The sequence below is a fragment of the Amaranthus tricolor genome, chromosome 4 (genome assembly GCF_026212465.1).
Source record: "Amaranthus tricolor cultivar Red isolate AtriRed21 chromosome 4, ASM2621246v1, whole genome shotgun sequence".
NCBI classification, from domain to species: Eukaryota; Viridiplantae; Streptophyta; class Magnoliopsida; order Caryophyllales; family Amaranthaceae; genus Amaranthus; species Amaranthus tricolor.
In genome coordinates this window covers 8,861,309-8,880,066 of record NC_080050.1, presented here as the reverse complement: position 1 = coordinate 8,880,066, position 18,758 = coordinate 8,861,309, and the positions used below count along the sequence as shown (strand labels likewise).

The 18,758-nt window shown below is 29.2% G+C and overlaps 1 protein-coding gene across 2 annotated transcripts; it reads left to right on the top strand.

Moving 5' to 3' along the window:
• On the top strand, window positions 1-15,966 carry LOC130809742 (ent-kaurenoic acid oxidase 1-like). 2 transcript variants are annotated; one of them, XM_057675525.1, is made up of 8 exons: window positions 1-408; window positions 12,314-12,791; window positions 13,806-14,072; window positions 14,723-14,812; window positions 14,997-15,075; window positions 15,151-15,257; window positions 15,335-15,456; window positions 15,838-15,966. In XM_057675525.1, the coding sequence occupies exons 1-8, from the start codon at window positions 191-193 to the stop codon at window positions 15,926-15,928; spliced, it is 1,452 nt and encodes a 483-aa protein (XP_057531508.1). In that variant the 5' UTR covers window positions 1-190; the 3' UTR covers window positions 15,929-15,966. The 2 variants fall into 2 exon arrangements, with proteins under 2 accessions (XP_057531508.1, XP_057531509.1); XM_057675526.1 differs by lacking the exon at window positions 1-408 and adding an exon at window positions 7,997-8,432.
• Window positions 15,967-18,758: the final 2,792 nt, after the last annotated feature.

Below are 18,758 nucleotides of genomic sequence, written 5' to 3'. Positions count from 1 at the left end.
GAACTTACTTACCCTTATTAATTGAAAAAGAATCTACTCTTTTTACTAAAAACCGCTACACTCCACACCACCAACACCAAACTTTTTCTCTTACACATCACTACATACACAGTCATTGAGTATATCCCTCTTTTCATAAACCGTTACAAATACTCTCAACTCTCAAAACCCATCCTTCAAAACATCAAAAATGGAGATGGGTTTCATGATTTTAGGAGTGATTTTGGTGATGATTTTAATGGTGATCAAAAGCGTAAACAGTTGGGTATATGAATTCAAACTTGGTGAAAAAAGACAAAAATTACCACCAGGTGATCTGGGTTTGCCATTTATTGGTAACATGTGGTCCTTTCTTAGAGCTTTCAAATCCCATAATCCTGATTCCTTCATCAACGCTTTCATCACCAGGTCATTTTCACTTTCTCTTTATTTTTGCATGGATTATAGCTATACTTGACAAAACAATCGGTCGTTGTTATTTTTTTAATTGAGTTATTTTCGGGTCAGGTCAAACCAAAAATACTTATTCATGACGTAAAATTAGAAAGAATTTTAAAATTGTAAAAGTAGCTTAAATAATCGGGTTCATTTTGCTGCCGAAATTGATCTAAATTGATTTGATATTTTCAGATTACGAGTTAAAGTTTACAGAATATGACCAATCAATATACCATTGGGCATTAACTCCATTTTTAGTCGGGATAAAATTTGCTAGTGTAATCATCAATAAAATATGCTAACGAAGAAACGACTTGAAACACGTGTCACATTCTTGTTAATAATTTTTTTGCCTATTTTTTATCATTAATATGAAAATTTTTAATACGGACTTCATATTTAAGAAATAATTAATACATTAAAACATATAGTATTTATTGATTGGCTACAAAGATATGTGACTATTGATACGTTATGTAAACCTATACTTTTTTTCCCAAATCATAAAGAAAATTAAAATTTGGTTTATTAAATCGTTATCAAAACTGAAATGATCCAACAAAAAAATACAAAAAATAAAATATTAATTTTTTATTTTTATATTTACAATCGTAAGTCTTAAGCTCAAAAATTATATCATGCTATATTCAGTTTATAAATTTTATGATTCATATAAATTTTTTTAATAATTAATCATACATAATAAAATCTACAAATTAAAATATAATATATTGATAAAAATCTATAATCTTTCAATGATAAAATCATTAAAAAAAAATTTTAATAATAAATATAATATTCTATTACACGTTAAAAATTGCACTAATTAAAAATTAATAAAAGTTATTGATGGATATTTCTTACTTGGATTCTATGATTAGCTTAATCAATTTTATAATTTTCAATTGATTGATGATATTTGTTGTCTATTTTTTTCAGCGTATACTCCTCCAATTCACTATTAATGTCCCATTTACTTTATGCACTTTATTCAATGTACTTATTCAATTCTTAATATCTTTAGTTGTGCATTATTAAAAATTATGAAAAATTGATATGAATAGTCTTTGCATTGAGACGAATCAAATAAGATCCACATGACTATGTTTTAACTTATAGATTAATAATAAAATACGAACTAAGAGTACGAGATAAATAGTATCCAAAAAAGTAAATGTGATGTTAGTGCTGAATTGGAGGGAATATATTTTAATATAATGATACAACAAATTATTTCTTCAATTTGATAAATATATTATTATAACAAATATAAAGATTTAATGTTCAAGTTTATACTCTATATGAATTAATATTATAAATTAATATTATATAATCATATCAGTAAATATTTATTGTACCTGTATTTTTATACTCTATATGAATTAATTTTATAAACTAATATTATAGGCAAAATTATAAAAAACTATCTAATCTATACCTTTTTAAAAAAACTACCTTATCTAAAAGTTTTTGCAAAAAACAACCTTATATAATATAAATTTTTGCAAAATACTACCTTTTAACAGATTTTGGCCTTTGACCGTCACGTGACCCTTAAAAGAGACTTCTTCTTCATTTGAAGCTTCCATGGCTGCAAGTTCTGCATTGGAGGTTCAGAAGAGAGTAAAAATAAAAACAATCAATTAACATCATAATTCAGAAAGAATAAACTCCAAGTCAAGAACCTAAATCCAACCTAATTTATCATCAAACAATCAAACAACAAAAATCAAACCTTAAATTATACAATTCATAACATAAACAAAAAAAATAGAAACCTTCTTATCGAATGGAGGTTGAGCAGACAATTGTTGAGAAGCAGCAGATTAAAACCCTTCACGACGCTTCTTCTGCAAATTTTCTTCTCTACGATTTTTACGAATCTCAACCATATTATCCTCCCTCCTTCTCCGTCCTTCATCAGCATCAACCGCCACCTTGTATTTACTGCGGCGCACTTCACTCCTAGCATTAGGTCTCAACGACATTTTTTACGGCCGAATGAACAGAATCAAAATGCCATTGAAATTTGAATTTTGAAGGTTAATGGCATTCAAATTTATACGAAAATGGGATTGGGTTAGTTTGATTAGAGGAACCTTCAAATGCAAATGGAAATGTCAATTTTGAAGCAAGAAGCAGAACTTGCGGCCATGGAAGCTTCATCAAATGAAGAAGGTCTTTTTTTAAGGGTCACGTGACGGTCAAAGACCAAAATTAACCGTTAACTGTTAAAATACGTTAAAAGATAGTGTTTTGTAAAGATTTTTATTATATAAATTAGTTTTTTATAAAAATTTTTATATAAGGTAGTTTTTTAGAAAAATAGTATAAATTAAATAGTTTCTTATAATTTTGCAATTTATATAATCATATTATATACGAGTTGTCAGCTAGACTTGAGTCTATCACCCATGTATACATAATTTGTTTAATAAAAATTAAAATTCAGATGGGTAAAGCGTACCTATTAAGATGAACGAGCGGGTAGCGGCGGGACGAAATTACTCGCATATAAATTTGTCTGATGAATAGTGATGATATACATGATCAAACATCAAAGTTATATAGTAGTACTTATGATCTATTTGGTTAGTGATATTAAATTGAGGTAATGGGAATGATTTATAGTGTAAAATTTCATTAAAAGTTTCATATTATTCCTATGGTGATGAAATTTTAATCATAAAAAAATTTTTTGTTTACAAATTTCCATTACCATCTAATATCACCTTAATGCATTAGAATGAATTTTATGAAGAAAATGAGATAATTGAAATTAAACAAGCATGAAAATCAAGGTAGCCAAGAGATTTTTCAATCAAAATTACAGCACTAGTTTTTCATTCTCATTACTATCTACTAAACGGGCTTTTAATTCTTTTGGTTTCAATATTATGTTTGAGGACCTTCTTTTGTATGAAATTGGCGTAATATAATATAAAAATCATTGATAAAAGTACAAAATAAAAAAATAGATTCATGTGTAATATATGAATACATAAAATATTATTAAATGAACAAAATAGTTCTTTTAAAAAAGCGAAACTATGTAAGATTGTTATATTGATAATTGATAGAATATTAATATAGGTGAAGATTTATTATGATTTCAATAAGTAATTAGATTAAAGTTGTTCATAAATCTTTTTATAAAACAAGAATAAAACAAATAAAAGAACACAAATTCTCAAGCAAATGACTAATGAGACGGTTTTACTGTAAAATTGTCTTTATTTGGCTGACTTAATATACACTTTTAGTCTTAAAATGATTATATATATTCTTAAAGTGATCACTTACAATTATATAGTAATAAATTATAGGGGGTGTTTGGCAATTAGTTGTTAGTTGTTAGTTGTTAGCTTTTTTAGTTGGCTTGTTTGACCACCTAGAAATGTTGACTGCTTTTGTTGGCCTTTAAGTTAGCTGAAAAAGCTAGCTCTTTGTGAAGATGTTTGGTAAATTTGTTGGTCGTTTATTAGAGAAAAAGTGGGCCAATAAGCCAAAAGCCTATTAAAAAGCTAGCTAGAGTAGCTTTTTCATTTTGGCTTAAAAACCAGTTTTTCAGCTGCTTTAAAAGCCATTTACCAAACACTTTTTTGGCTGTTTGACTAACCAATAAACTAAAAGCCAAAAGCAAACCAAAAAGCCAATCGAAAAGCTAAAAACCAAACACTAATTTTACTTAAATTGATATTTTCAATAGTCTTAAAGTGATAACTTATAACCTTAAAATGATCACTTAAGAAATTTAATTGATTATATGGACTCATTTCATTATAAAATGGTCTCATAAAAAGCTAATAAAAAAAGTTGAAATAAATAAATGAAAACATAACATTAAAAAGGCGTATATTTTTCCCTTCTTGCTGTAAATTATTGATGTTGCTTTGAATAATATTTTCCTTGGCTTTGAATAATTATTGTTCTATCCATTTTTATTGTCTATGTACATGAATTTTGTGTGTTGTACTAATTTTTAAATTGTGGGACACGGCATATGTTTGGCATATGTTTGAAATTTACAATATTTTACATTTTTATGTAAATTAGTATGATAAGATTTTTTATATATATAAATATTAAAAATTGACGTTAATAATGTTGATATTTTGAGTTAGTTTTTTTAATTTGAACTTGAAAGAATTACAATTTAAAGGAAGGACATGATAGAAAATGATGGGTTGGTTTCGAGAATTGAGTGTTATTTTAGTTGAAATGCAAGTATTGCATTTCAATTAAGATTGTGAGTTTGATTTCTATCTAATTCTTTCGTTTTGTCGACTTACTCTATAATAAAAAAAAATAGTCATATTTGATAGGCCAAATTCTTTTGTGTTTTTGCGTCATTTCATGTTGATTCGATATGGTTGTCACATTTGAGTCACAAAGATTGTTATGTTGCCGTTTTGTCCTTACTCCTTATCAATTTGTTACGTCGATAAATTTTGTTTAATCTAACCCTTTAAAATTCTGTATTTTCAACTCTGAATTGGGCAAAAAAATCACTATTCAATATGGGTTTTATTTAGATTTTCTAAATATTTGTATATTTCTAGTTTTCTTAAGTGCAATCACTAATTTGTAATTGCAAAGTTGATATATAGATATGGACATATATACATCACTTGTTGGTAGTAATTATCAAGTGATTAAAAGATATCTGGCTATCTGCACACACCACTTTCTTGTGGGGTTTGGGCGTTTGGTAGTTTGAGCCAAATACTCAAATCCAATTAAACAATTACCAAGAAAATTAGAATTTCATTTGGATTTTCCTGTTTTTGGGTAATGGACAAAGTAAATTAAAATCCTTTATTACAAATTGGGAATCTCAATTGAAGCCTACAAAATTTTGTCATTTTGTTTTTCATAGAAAAAGTTATAAGTTTACTTAGTGACTAAAGGCTGGAGATGGTGATGGGTCCTTGCACCCGCTCAGACTTGCCCTTAATTTTTAGGATTGCATCTAATTTTTTGAGACCCAACAGGCATGGGCGAAGTCACACTGAGGTAGGGTCCCCTCATCGAAAATGCAATTCTTTGTAATTTTGACTTTAGTCCCTTTAGTTTTATGATATATAATTTAAAAGTGCATAAATATAACAAAAAATTACCAGTTTAATGGTTGAGGTAATATAGTTGTAATTTAAATTTATGGAATCAAACCCAAGTTAGAACTATTATCTTTTAATACTCTAATAAATTTATATTATAATGTCATTACTCTTTATCTTTGTAATTTTGACTTTAGTCCCTTTAGTTTTATGATATATAATTTAAAAGTGCATAAATATAACAAAAAATTACCAGTTTAATGGTTGGGGTAATATAGTTGTAATTTAAATTTATGGAATCAAACCCAAGTTAGAACTATTATCTTTTAATACTCTAATAAATTTATATTATAATGTCATTACTCTTTATCTTTTATAATTTCTTATTCATCCTTTTTAGTGTCTGTTCATATTTTTACCATCTTAATTTTAATAGTGTTTTTTTAGAGACTTAGTTAGCAAATATATAGAGTCAAAAACACTTATTTTTTTTATAAGGGTTAATTATAGAAAAGCTTCAACTCTGTTAGTTAAAAATAATTTTTGTTATGATACAACTTTATTTCTATGATTTTAAAATTTTCTTAGTTTAAATAATTTTTATATATAATAAATAATTTGTTAGTATATCGACGATTTGGCCTCCCTTAACTCAAAATCCTGGCTTCACCCCTGCAAACAGGTATACATCCGAGTCTGAGTCCAAGTTCAATAAATAAAAATGGTATGAATATCCAAGTCCGATCCAAACCCACTCTTTGGACCCATTTAAGACTTAGACCCGCCAAATTCATTTTAGACCCAACTCATTACACAACATAAAATCAGTTTTAAACTCATTCCAAACCTATTTGATATTTATTTGAATTCAATTTAGATTTATGTACAACCTATAGGCCCATTTTAACACTATTGATCACATCTTTAAAATTAAAAAAAAAGAAGGTGAAGTATCAATAGTTAATTTAAAATTCATTTAGGAACCTCGACTTATCATACCCGACTCATAACTAATATAAACTGGTTGGATCCGGTTCAAACTCCATCCATAATCATTCCTATTAAAGGCTCTCTTCCCTTTCTTATATAGAACATTATCCTTGCTTAAAACAAAAAAATAAAACTTAATTTAATTTAGTTAATACAATTTATTTTTACTAAACCAATCTTATTTGAAAATTTTAACTTTTTATTTTTTTTTCACAACTAACTTTACCTCAACGAAACAAACCAAATATGATAACTTTTTTTTGTGGCATAGTGAAGTTTCCATATTAAGGATTGTAATAGTAAGTACTATGTTTGCAATAATGATAATTGTTGACTATGCAACCAATTTGCAAAGTTGGAAAGTAGTGGCCAATCTCGAATGGGTCCTCGAATCAAACTCATAACTTTGGCCACTCTCTTTCATGTATGGTTCCAAATGCTTACACCTTTACCATTAACCGATCAAATCTTTTGGCCCTATTGTAGATTACTAATTTTGATTATCATCTATAGATTTTGGATGTTTTATTTACTCTTGGATTATTATTCAATTTTGTCCGCCTAGGATTTTCCATAGTTTGCACAAGAATTAATGAGAAAAATTGAACTTTAAAGTATAATTTTTAAATTGCATTTATAAGGAAGTGTTTTTTGACTCTCAAATGGGGAGAAAATGTATAGAAGGATGAAGAAAAAAAGAGTATATATACACACATGCAAGAATATCAAAGTTTTAAATGAATAAAACACATACAACAATATAAATGATATCTTAAACACCTCACACTTAATTAGTATTATATTTCATTAGGGATTCAATAGTGCATTAATGAAATACAACTTACAAACTAAGAACTCACTTACTTGAGCTCAAAGTTGACCCTTTTAATGAAGATTTCACATTAATACAAAGGAGACAAACTCAAGCTCTCAAATCTATTTCTCTCATTAAAATAACCACCATTATATTTAACCTTTATCTTATTTCATGCCCCTTATATAGTGCAATAAAATAATAAAAGAAATCTCACAGTAGTATAACTCGTAAAATGAATCTCAAGAAATCTCACAAAATACGTTATAAAAAAACTCAAATAGGGCCCCTGATGTGGCTTGCCAAACTAGCACATTCATTGAGTTGGTTATATAGTCGTGAGTAGGGGCAAATTTAAGGTGATCTCAAGGTGATTTCACTGAAATCAATTGACATCACTTAAATTTACTGAAATCAGTTGACATCACTTAAATTCAAAATAAAATCTAATCTTACATGTAAATATACCTAATTGAGTTGGTTAGTATGTTGCCTTCAACAGATTGCTAACCTCTAATAGAAATTTCAAGAGACATGTTTTATTTAATGGTGACTGTAATTTTTTTATTTTAAATTATTGACATTACTTGTTTTTTTCTAATCAGCCCCGGTGATGAGAGCACCCATGCCTCTTCTTAGATCCGTTGAGGATAACATAGAACCAGGACAAACTAAAAAGTGCAACAAAATAAAGGAACAAAACAAAAAGACTTATTCATCAATCTAAAAATTCTATATAAACACCTCAAATCTTTTTAAACATATAATAACAATCTCTACTTAATTTAGTGAAAACCCTTGTACACCACCAAACCAAACACATACATACTTGTTCTACTATTCACTACATTCATCCCTTTTTTTTTCAGAAACTCATCCTTCATTATAACTTCAAAAATGGAGTTGGGTTTTATTTCCAAGACAATAATTAACATTTTAGGGGTGATTTTAGTTATAATTTTAATGGTGAGAAGAATTAATAGTTGGGTGTATGAATATAAACTTGGTGAAAAAAGACATAATTTACCACCAGGTGATTTGGGTTTGCCTTATATTGGTAATATGTGGTCCTTCCTTAGAGCTTTCAAGTCTACTAATCCTGATTCCTTCATCAACACTTTCATCACCAGGTCATTTTCTTTTTTTTTTTCTTCACTTAGATTGTGCCCAGGGGCGAAGATGGAAATTTGAATTAAGAAGCCAAATAGTCAATATACTAGTAAATTATCTATTCAATAAAATTAGTTAAATTATGAAAATTTTAAAATCACGTAGATTGAATTGAACTTGAGTTATAGCAAAAATCATATTTAACAAATAAACTTAAAGTTTTTCAATAATTATCACTTTCAAAAAAAAATTAAGTGTTTTTGACTCTATATATTCGCCTATTAAGTCTCAAAAAAACACTATTAAAATTAGAATAGCAAAAATATAAACACACCAAAAAGGATGAATGTAAAATTGTGAAAGATAAAGAGTAATGACATTATAATATAAATGTTTTAGTTTTTAAAATAATAATTTAAATTAGGATTTGATTTTTTGATCTTAGGGTACAAATGTATTACTCCAACAATTAAACTATTGTAATTTTTTGCACTTTTGAAACTATATGGAGTACTATATATTAGTAAGTAGACGTGTTCAATGGGTCAGGTCGGGTCTTGTCAAAATTTAAATGGCTCGGAGCAGGGTGGGTCATATCAAATGTTAAGCGGGCCGGGACAGGGCAAAGCCCGTTTAAATACGATCCACTTTGACCTATTTTTTAAAAGTTCATAAAATAGTTTATTTATTATACTTTATGGCTCTTTAGATCTATTCAAATATATATATATATATATATATATATATATATATATATATATATATATATATATATATATATATATATATATATATATATATATATATATATATATATATATATAGAAAGAGAGAGAGGGGGTTGAAAATGAAAGAATAACTCAACACCTTTGATTTGATTAAAATAAAGAAAATCTATAGTCACGATTAAGTCAAAAACTCATAATTGTAAAAGTAACTATAAAATAATTTTTAAAATATTCTTAATTTATAACATAGTTTCCTTTTTTGTACATATAGTAATCAAATAAAATCAAATAAAAATCCTTCTCACCCTTCTCATTTTAAAATCATTCTTATTTGATCCTACATCTATATATATATTATATATATATATATATATATATATATATATATATATAATAATAATAATAATAATAATAATAATAATAATATCACATGAAAATATATATAAAAAAAAGTGGGATAATATTTTTTACAACTCATTTCTATAATTATCTGGCCCGGCTCGGCCCGGTCCAACCCTTTACACAAAGGCCCATTAATAACCCGACCCGCTAATGACCAGTAAAAATATGACCCGCCCGTTGAACACCTCTATCAGTAAGAAGGTCAAAGCTAAAAATTCAAAGAATTTCATTTCTTAGTAAGAGGTCAGCTCTCCTTGACCCCTGTAGCTTCGCCTCTGATTATATGTATATATAAATATTCGATAATTCAGGTACAAATTCAAAATACTAATATAAAATGACAATATAATGTTAATAGGATTTGTAATAATGAGTATAATTATTTACAATAATATTTGTTTGGATGAATAGTATTATGTTTGCAATCATGATATTATTTGGCTTCCATCGAATTTGTAGAGTTGGAAAGTAATATAAAAGTCGGATTAGGCCATATAGTGACAATTTAGTATGGGTCCTCGAATCAAACTCATAACTTTGGCCACTCTTTTTAGTGTATGGTGCAAAATGCCCACACCTTTTTCAATTGATTTGGATGTTTTCTTTACTCATCCATTTATATTCAATCTTGCCGACCTAACCTTGTTTAGTATACATAACGCTATATTAAGTTAGACAGTTTCAATATGAAATAAATTTATAATTTTTTTTTAAAATTAATCACTTTAAAATTATAAATGGTATAGGTTATAACTTATAAATAATTATCTTAAGACTATAAGTGATCACTTTAAAATTATAAATAATTATTTTATAGTTATAAGTCATCATCTTAAGACGATAAATATACATTGAGTCAACCCAATATAAATGATCACATCATAAAACCATTTAATTTGAGAATTTTTGTATTAGTTTAGCCTAAGTCACAAATAAAATAGAGTCAAATTGTAGTTAATTTGAGTAGTGATCTAATAATAGTATATAGTTGGGATCGTTTTGTAAAGGAGAACAATATGCAAATCGTTTGTCTAACGGTTTAGTTTACAATCTAAACTGCAGTAGTTCATTTTAAAGAGAATCATGCCGTGTAAACCACGAGAGTAAATGTCCCCTTCTTGCCTTTTAAGGGTTTCTCACTAACTTGAAATATTATTTTTTTTATCAAGTCTCCTAATTCTCATTCTTATTTATCGAACATATTGAAAAATAACCCACATAAAGATAAAATTGACTAACATATAAACTTGATGTGCATCTTCTCCTATAACCAATTGGTTTTAAGATGAAATTTCATCGGACTTATACACAGTCAACTCTCATCTTGTGCAAATTTTTGTTGTGTGTAAGCCTAATAATAAATTTATCAAAACAACCTAATGATAATTTTCACATTTTTAAATGGGATGAATACATTAGATAATTAAAAGCAAATGGCGATAAAGAAATTTGGGTTTTTCTCACTTATACCCACACACTTTTAAAAATTCTCAGCTGTACACAATAAATTTACCAATTCTCAATTGTACCCAATAAATTTACCAATTCTCAATTGTACCCAATAATTAGTAGGGTTTTTCTCACTTATACCCACGTACTTTTAAAAATTCTCAGCTGTACCCAATAAATTTACCAATTCTTAATTGTACCCAATAATTAGTAGGGTTTTTCTTACTTATGCCCACGTACTTTTAAAAATTCTCAGCTGTACCCAATAAATTTACCAATTCTCAATTGTACCCAATAATTAGTTGGGTTTTTCTCACTTATACCCACGTACTTTTAAAAATTCTCAGCGGTACCCAATAAATTTACCAATTCTCAATTGTACCCAATAATTAGTATTAATTTAGCAACAATAACCATTTTTTAATGACAACTTAACAACAGTTAGTTAGATTTATTTAAGGCGTTAGTAATATTTTTTGATTTTTTTTTGAGAATTACCAGTAGCATTATAATGTGAATATGGCTTATATCAACTCTTTTTTTTTTTAGAATTACTCTTTGAAGAGTAACCATTTTAGAATTGCTCAGTGAAGAAGGAAATTGAAAATGATGAAGGAAGGTGGAAATGAAGTGTTGGGGATTATAGTCACGTGACATTAGGAGGGAAATGAGAGCTGATTGCACACAAGTGCGATGAATTTTCATCCTAAAATCAATTAGTAAAAGGAGTAGTCCATTAAGTTTATATGCTTGTCTAATCCTTTCTAATTCTTCGATATGAAATCACATGTGGTTACTATTTTCCCACAAATATTTTACTGAATTTTATAAAAAAAAATGATTACTAGAGTAAGAAAAGTATGATCAATAGCCTTCACGTGTTTTTTTCTTGCAAATTTAGCTTAAATTTTCATTATCATATACACGTTCTAATATCAATAATTAAACGAAACGTAAAAGTTATTAGTTCAAAAAATAAGCTTAATTACCTTTTGATGTAATAATAACAAAAGTCAGCCAAAATCAAAGTTTGAATAGCTTCAGCTACCAACATGAGTATGTGGGTATAAGTGAGAAAAATCCTACTAATTATTGAATACAATTGAGAATTGGTAAATTTATCAGGTACAGCTGAGAATTTTTAAAAGTACGTGGGTATAAGTGAGAAAAACCCAAGAAATTTTTATCGCCTAAGCTGTCTCAAAACAACTTATAGCGACAATTTTAGCGATGAAACCCTTTGTTGCCTCCATTTTTGTCGTCAAAATTAGTTCTCTTCACCATATATGAACTTATACATCTTATTGTATATGATTAAACAGATACGGAAAGACAGGAATTTACAAAGCCTTCATGTTTGGGAGTCCAAGTATAATAGTTACCTCAGCTGAAACATGTAGAAAAGTGTTAAATGATGATGAAAAATTCAAACCTGGTTGGCCTGAGTCAACTGCAGAGTTGATCGGACGACAATCATTCATCGCCATTTCGTACGAAGAACATAAACGTTTAAGGAGGGTGACATCTACTCCTATTAATGGACATGAAGCTCTATCTCAATATGTTGGTTACATTGAAAGCATTGTGCAAACTAGTCTTGAAAAATGGTGTAAAATGGGTGATATTGAGTTTTTAACTCATCTTAGAAAGCTAACTTTCCAGATTATCATGTATATCTTTCTAAGTTCGGAGAGTGAACCTGTAATGGAGGCTCTTGAAAGAGAGTATTCAACACTTAACTATGGTGTTAGATCTATGGCAATCAATCTACCAGGATTTGCTTATCATAAAGCACTTAAGGTATGCTTCATACTTCATATATCTCATTTCTGATAGAGTATATAACATATGCTGAAAGTTCAACTGTTAACTTGCTTTTGTTTGAGTTGGTCACCTGATATGATATCATAAGTCAACGTGATGAAAACCTTATTGAATTGTACTTGAAAGTATATAATATATCACGAGGCTTCAATCATAAAGCTTAAGATTTTGGTTGAGTTGGTCACTTGACATGACATTGAAAGCTAACGTATTATCTAATCCATTCTTCATTTTAAGTGGAATATTTTGCTTGAGGTTACGGATGGCATGTGTTGCTTCCTCACTTCTTGGCTTAAACTCAAAGAACTCTCATGTGAAGGGGCATAATAAAGTATATAACATATCTTGAAACTTCAACCACTAACTTGCTTTTGTTTGAGTTGCTCACCTGCTATGATATCATAAGTCAACTAGATGAAAACCTAATTGAATTGTACTTGAAAGTTGAAAGTATATAATATAATACGGAGCTTCAATCTAGCTTAAGATTTTAGTTGAGTTGGTTACTTGATATGACATTGAAAGCTAACGTATTATCTAAAGCATCCTTCATTTTAAGTGAAATACTTTGCTTAAGGTTACTGATGGCATGTGTTGCTTCCTCACTTCTTGGCTCTAGCTCAATACTCTCAGGTGAAGGGGCATAATAACGTTTATAATATATCCTGAAACTTTAACTATTAACTTGTTTTTGTTTCAGTTGGTCAGCTGATATGATATCATAAGTCAATGTGATGAAAGCCTAACTGAATTGTACTTAAAAGTATATATTATATCACGGGGATTTTGGTTGAGTTGGTCACGCATTGAAAGCTAATGTATTATCTTATCCATCCTTCATTTAAAGTTGAATATTTTGCTTGAGGTTACGAATGGCATGTGTTGACTCTAGCGCAAAGAGTTGATCAATGAACAGATTAGAGCTTTCATTTTACTAATGAAAACAGAACATTGTTGCTAATAGTAATGAAATGAAAATTATTTGACTAGGCTAGAAAGAGACTTGTGGCGGTTTTTCAATCGATAATAGATGAACGAAGGGCGTTAAAAAGAGACGGAGTTGCTATCGAGGCCAAGAAAGATATGATGGATGATTTGCTGGAAGTTGAAGATGAGGATGGAAGAAAATTAACTGACCAGGAAATCATTGATGTATTAGTGATGTACTTGAATGCCGGACATGAATCGTCTGGTCACACCATGATGTGGGCTACTGTCTTGCTGCAGCAACATCCTGAAGTTCTGCACAAAGTCAAGGTACATAAACCCTTCTCAAGCTGCCCTTTAGTTTATGGAAATGGCATGGTTTGATTGTCTTATCAAATAGTCTATTCATTATATGCAGAGATTAGGTCGGATATACGTAACTTTACTTTCATACTCTTGTTAGTGATAACAAAGAGGTTACTTCTGATTAACCCTTAGTAACAAACATCATCTGCAACTTCATATAAATAAGAAATGTATCTTTGACCTCAAAATAACAAATATTGTCTTCTATATATCAAACATATTTTCTAAAGATATTAACGGTCGTTTTGTAATTGGTACTAAATTATGAGAATAGAAATCATTTATAGTGTAAATTTTCATGATATATATGATATCATTCCCATAGTAATGAAAGTTTGATAATAAAAAAGTTTTTTCCTTCATAATTTTCTATTACCACTTAATACCCTATGTTCAAATGGTAATGCATTGGAATGAATTTTGTGAAGAAAATGAGATTGTTGAAGGAGTATAACCATAACCATTAAACTTTTCAAGAGATATTTCTACTAAAACTACACTAACCTTCCATTACCATTCTCACCATTTAGTATCGATTACTTATCAGGTCGTTGTTTTTCAAGTCCTTAGTTAATAAATTTGATTTTTAGATAATGAGAACAAAATTTTTGCAGGCTGAGCAAGAAGAGATAGTGAAAAATAGGCCAGCTAATCAGAAAGGACTGACACTGAAAGAAGTCAGACAAATGACCTATCTTTCTCAGGTATTTCTTCAATTTTCCAATCTAATTTTGGAGTTGATCAAGTTGCAGCCCATCCTGATCCGTTTGAACCAGGATTTTTGGTTCTGTGCGGGTATGTTAGGGCCTGGTGGGGTCAAATTTTATCACCTCTACATTACTCTTCAAGTTCACTAATCAGCAGTCGTTTTTGCTAACATGAAACAAGGTTATTGATGAAACGCTGCGATGGCTAACATTCTCGTTTGTAGTCTTTCGAGAGGCGATATCAGATGTGAAAATAAACGGTCAGTATAACAAAATTGGTGTATAGAAATTCCATAAATGTTTTGGTATTTAAGAAAATCTGTGCATGGTATCAGGATATACAATTCCTAAAGGATGGAAAGTTTTGGTGTGGTTTAGAACTTGTCATTTGGATCCAGAAACTTGGCCTGAACCTATGAAGTTCAATCCTTCTAGATGGGATGTAAGTCCAATTAATCTTACTTCTCGCTACTGCAACAAAAAACCCATTGATCAACACTGAATTCGCAATTCCGACAGGATTTTGTCCCTAAAGCTGGAACGTTTTTACCCTTTGGCGCGGGAAGCAGATTATGCCCGGGAAATGATCTTGCAAAGTTAGAAATTTCGATCTTCCTTCACTATTTTATCCTTAATTACAGGTAAAACATTCTGATGAAAGTTAAGGTTTTTGTTAGAGTGTATAGCATGTCCTGCAGCCTCAACCATTAGTTTAAGTATTTGGTTGATTTGGTTCCTTTATATGGTATCAGAAGCCACCATGACAAGAGGTCATGCATTCGAATCTAAATCACCTCTTATTTAAAGTGAAATATTTGGTGCCATATATGAGAAAGCATGTGTTGCATCCACACTTTTAGTCAAAAATGCTCTCATGTGAGGGGGTGTGTTAAAGTGTATAGCGTATCCTGCAGCCTCAACCATTAATTTAAGCTTTTGGTTGAGTTGGTTCCTTGACTGTTTTAAAATTATATATTATTGATGCAAAATGTAAGATTTAAAAGTAAGATCATGTTGTGCAGGCTAGCAAGGGTAAATCCTGATTGCACAGTGCAGTACTTACCGCACAGAAGGCCTAAAGATAACTGCCTGGGAAAAGTCATAAAAATATGAGCATATTCTAGTTTTTATATATATATATATATATATATATATATATATATATATATATATATATGCAGGAAGCAAGAATAGTAAAAAATAAGGACAAGTTAAGATTGTGTGCTAGTATATGAATAACAGGACTCGGCTTTAGAAAAATTATGATGTTACATTTGGTTTGCATAAATTCTGAGATCATCTTTATTAAATTGACCCAATATACAGTTACATTTTTTAAGTGATCATTTATAACCTTAATTATAATTTTGAAGTGATCACTATTTATAATCTTAGACTAAAAATTATAGAAAATTGACTGATTATATAGATCTGTCTCATGGTAAAACAGTCTCATTGTAGACCTGTTGTTATGTTCGAGGTGTTAAGATTATTTCGACTCGTTTTTTATGGGCTGTCCCAATAGTTTTAAATGTCTGACCCAAACAAGCTTATAACTTTGTCTCAAAACCCCAGTCCTGTTATTTTAAATTAAGAAGAAAATGGAAAAAAAAATGCAACTGAAAGTTGTCAGCTTTTATTAGGGATGGCAATTCAGTCTGAATTCGACCATAGTCCGACTCGATCCGAGGAAAATAATCCGATTTGAGTATGAGGAAAAGGTTATCCGACTCCAACTCCGACTTCACGATCCGAATCCGAGTAAGAGACGGACCGGAGTTGAACCTTATTAAAAATCCGACACTCCGACCCGACTCCGACCCTGAAGGAAATCCGACTTTGAATTTGACTTTTAACCCAATGTTTTATTTCCTTTAAAACTCTGGACATGACTAATTCAAGCTCTCTCTCATACTAATTGTAATTTTCGATTTTGAAAAACTACTTGGTATTTTATTTAGATCAATCAATCAAAATACGACAAATCAGATCAAGAGAAATAAAATACGCCAAATCAAAATACGAGAAAATTTTGTTAAATTGTAGTATTAGGAATATTTCTCATGTTAAACTTGAATTAAAAGTACATATTTTTTTGTTAAATTGTATTTGAAAAATATATTTTGTTAACTTCGTATGCTTTAAATCATTAGTACAATATCACAACGATAAAGTTTGATAATAATCCGACTCCGTTGGAGGTCCGAGAGTCTGACTCGGGACTAACTTGGAGTATGCATAATCCGACTCCGAGTGGAGGTGGACTGAAAAAAAAAGTTTGACTAAAATCCGGAGCAAAGTCGGAGTATGTATAATCCGAGCCGAGTCCGACCATTGCCATCCCTAGTTTCTATTGTCTTAGTTTTCTGTTTTAAAATTTGTATTTGAAAACAGAAAATAATTAAACCAAAAATGCTTTGGCAAAATAGTTTCTAAAAACAACAGTTTTTATTTTTTGAAAAAACACGAACCATAATAGAAAAATGAAAACCATATGGTATGGTTTTCTAATTTTAGTTAATCTGATCTCAAAGTAAAATTCTTATAGTGTGCGATTTAGTATGATAAAAATTAATTACATTTAATTTTAATAATTGAATCCACTTAAATCACACTCAACTCATAATCTAACATGACGTATAGTTATTTTAGATTCAAAGGGTCTTAATCTTATTTTTTGAAATTCATTGCATAACTGCATCAAGTTTTGTTCCTAGTTTCATAAAAATTATCAATATGGGTTGAATGTATTCAAATCATACTCGACTCATAGACATTATCCATTTATAGATAAAATTTATTTATATAAATTAAATTTTAAAAAATTAGATTTTAATTAATGCATAAATAAATGAAAAATTATTACCGAGCAAAATGCAACTTATTCAATGGAACAATTTTTATGAAGGAAAATATTTCTGTACAAAATAGTTATCCTAGAAAATCAAAAAAAGTCTTGAGTTTTTCTATACAAATATTGCAATAGACTACCGATGAATTAACGACTATAATTCTGACAATGAAAACTACTATTCACTCCATTTCTTAATGAAGTTCCTATAAGAAATGTTCACGAAAATTATGAAAAATATAATCTTTTAGTTAGTGGAGTTATTATTTATTGTTTGAAATTACACCTCAAAATTTATTTGTTGATGCAAAAATGACTTTACTCTTTTAAAAACTTCCAAAGATTAAAAAATCAAAGGGTTTGTTAGAAGTTAAGGCTAAATTCATATATACATCAAAATCAATAGAGAATATGAGTAAGAAAAAAGTTAAAGGAACTACGTTACACGTGATCATGATAAATGATGAGGTAAATTATTTGTCATTTAACAAAATAAATTGTCTAATTTATCAACCAATTAACAAGGTTTACTCACACTAATTAATGCTATAATATTGTGTTTTTTTTTCTAATCTCAAAGAACTACAATTCAAGCTTGCTTACTACAACTTGATCAAGGTTTACTAAATTAAGGTTATGAGTGATCACACCTTGACTTTGAGTGTAATTGAAATAGCTGGGACGGCTGGCCATTTAGCATAATAGCAAATTGAGCGGTTGATATGCAGGTATAGACTATGTTGACAAAATTTTCAGGAAATTGGCTATCATCATGTCTTTTATAAAATCCCACTCCATCATGTCATAAGCTTTACGGAGATCTACTTTTAGAAGACAGCTGGCTGGGCAATTCTTCCATTCATAGTGCTTGACAATATCTTAGCAGAGGAGGATATTGTGAAGGATGTTGCACCCTGCGACAAAAGCTCCCTGCAAACTACAGATGTTGTCATTTAAAACTAGTTTCAACCGATTACATAAAAGTTTAGAGATATATTTATAAATAACATGACAACAAGAGATAGGTTTGAAATCACGGATCATTTGGGCGAGCAGATTTTGTAATCAGGGTAATTGCAATGACATTCCAAG

Excerpts from the sequence above, each read along its gene's own strand:
- LOC130809742 (XM_057675526.1), top strand. The coding sequence starts at position 8,200 with ATGGAGTTGGGTTTTATTTCCAAGACAATAATTAACATTTTAGGGGTG. Across the intron at positions 14,073-14,722 it reads AAGTTCTGCACAAAGTCAAG|GCTGAGCAAGAAGAGATAGT; the intron begins GTACATAAACCC and ends AAATTTTTGCAG. Across the intron at positions 15,076-15,150 it reads ATCAGATGTGAAAATAAACG|GATATACAATTCCTAAAGGA; the intron begins GTCAGTATAACA and ends GCATGGTATCAG.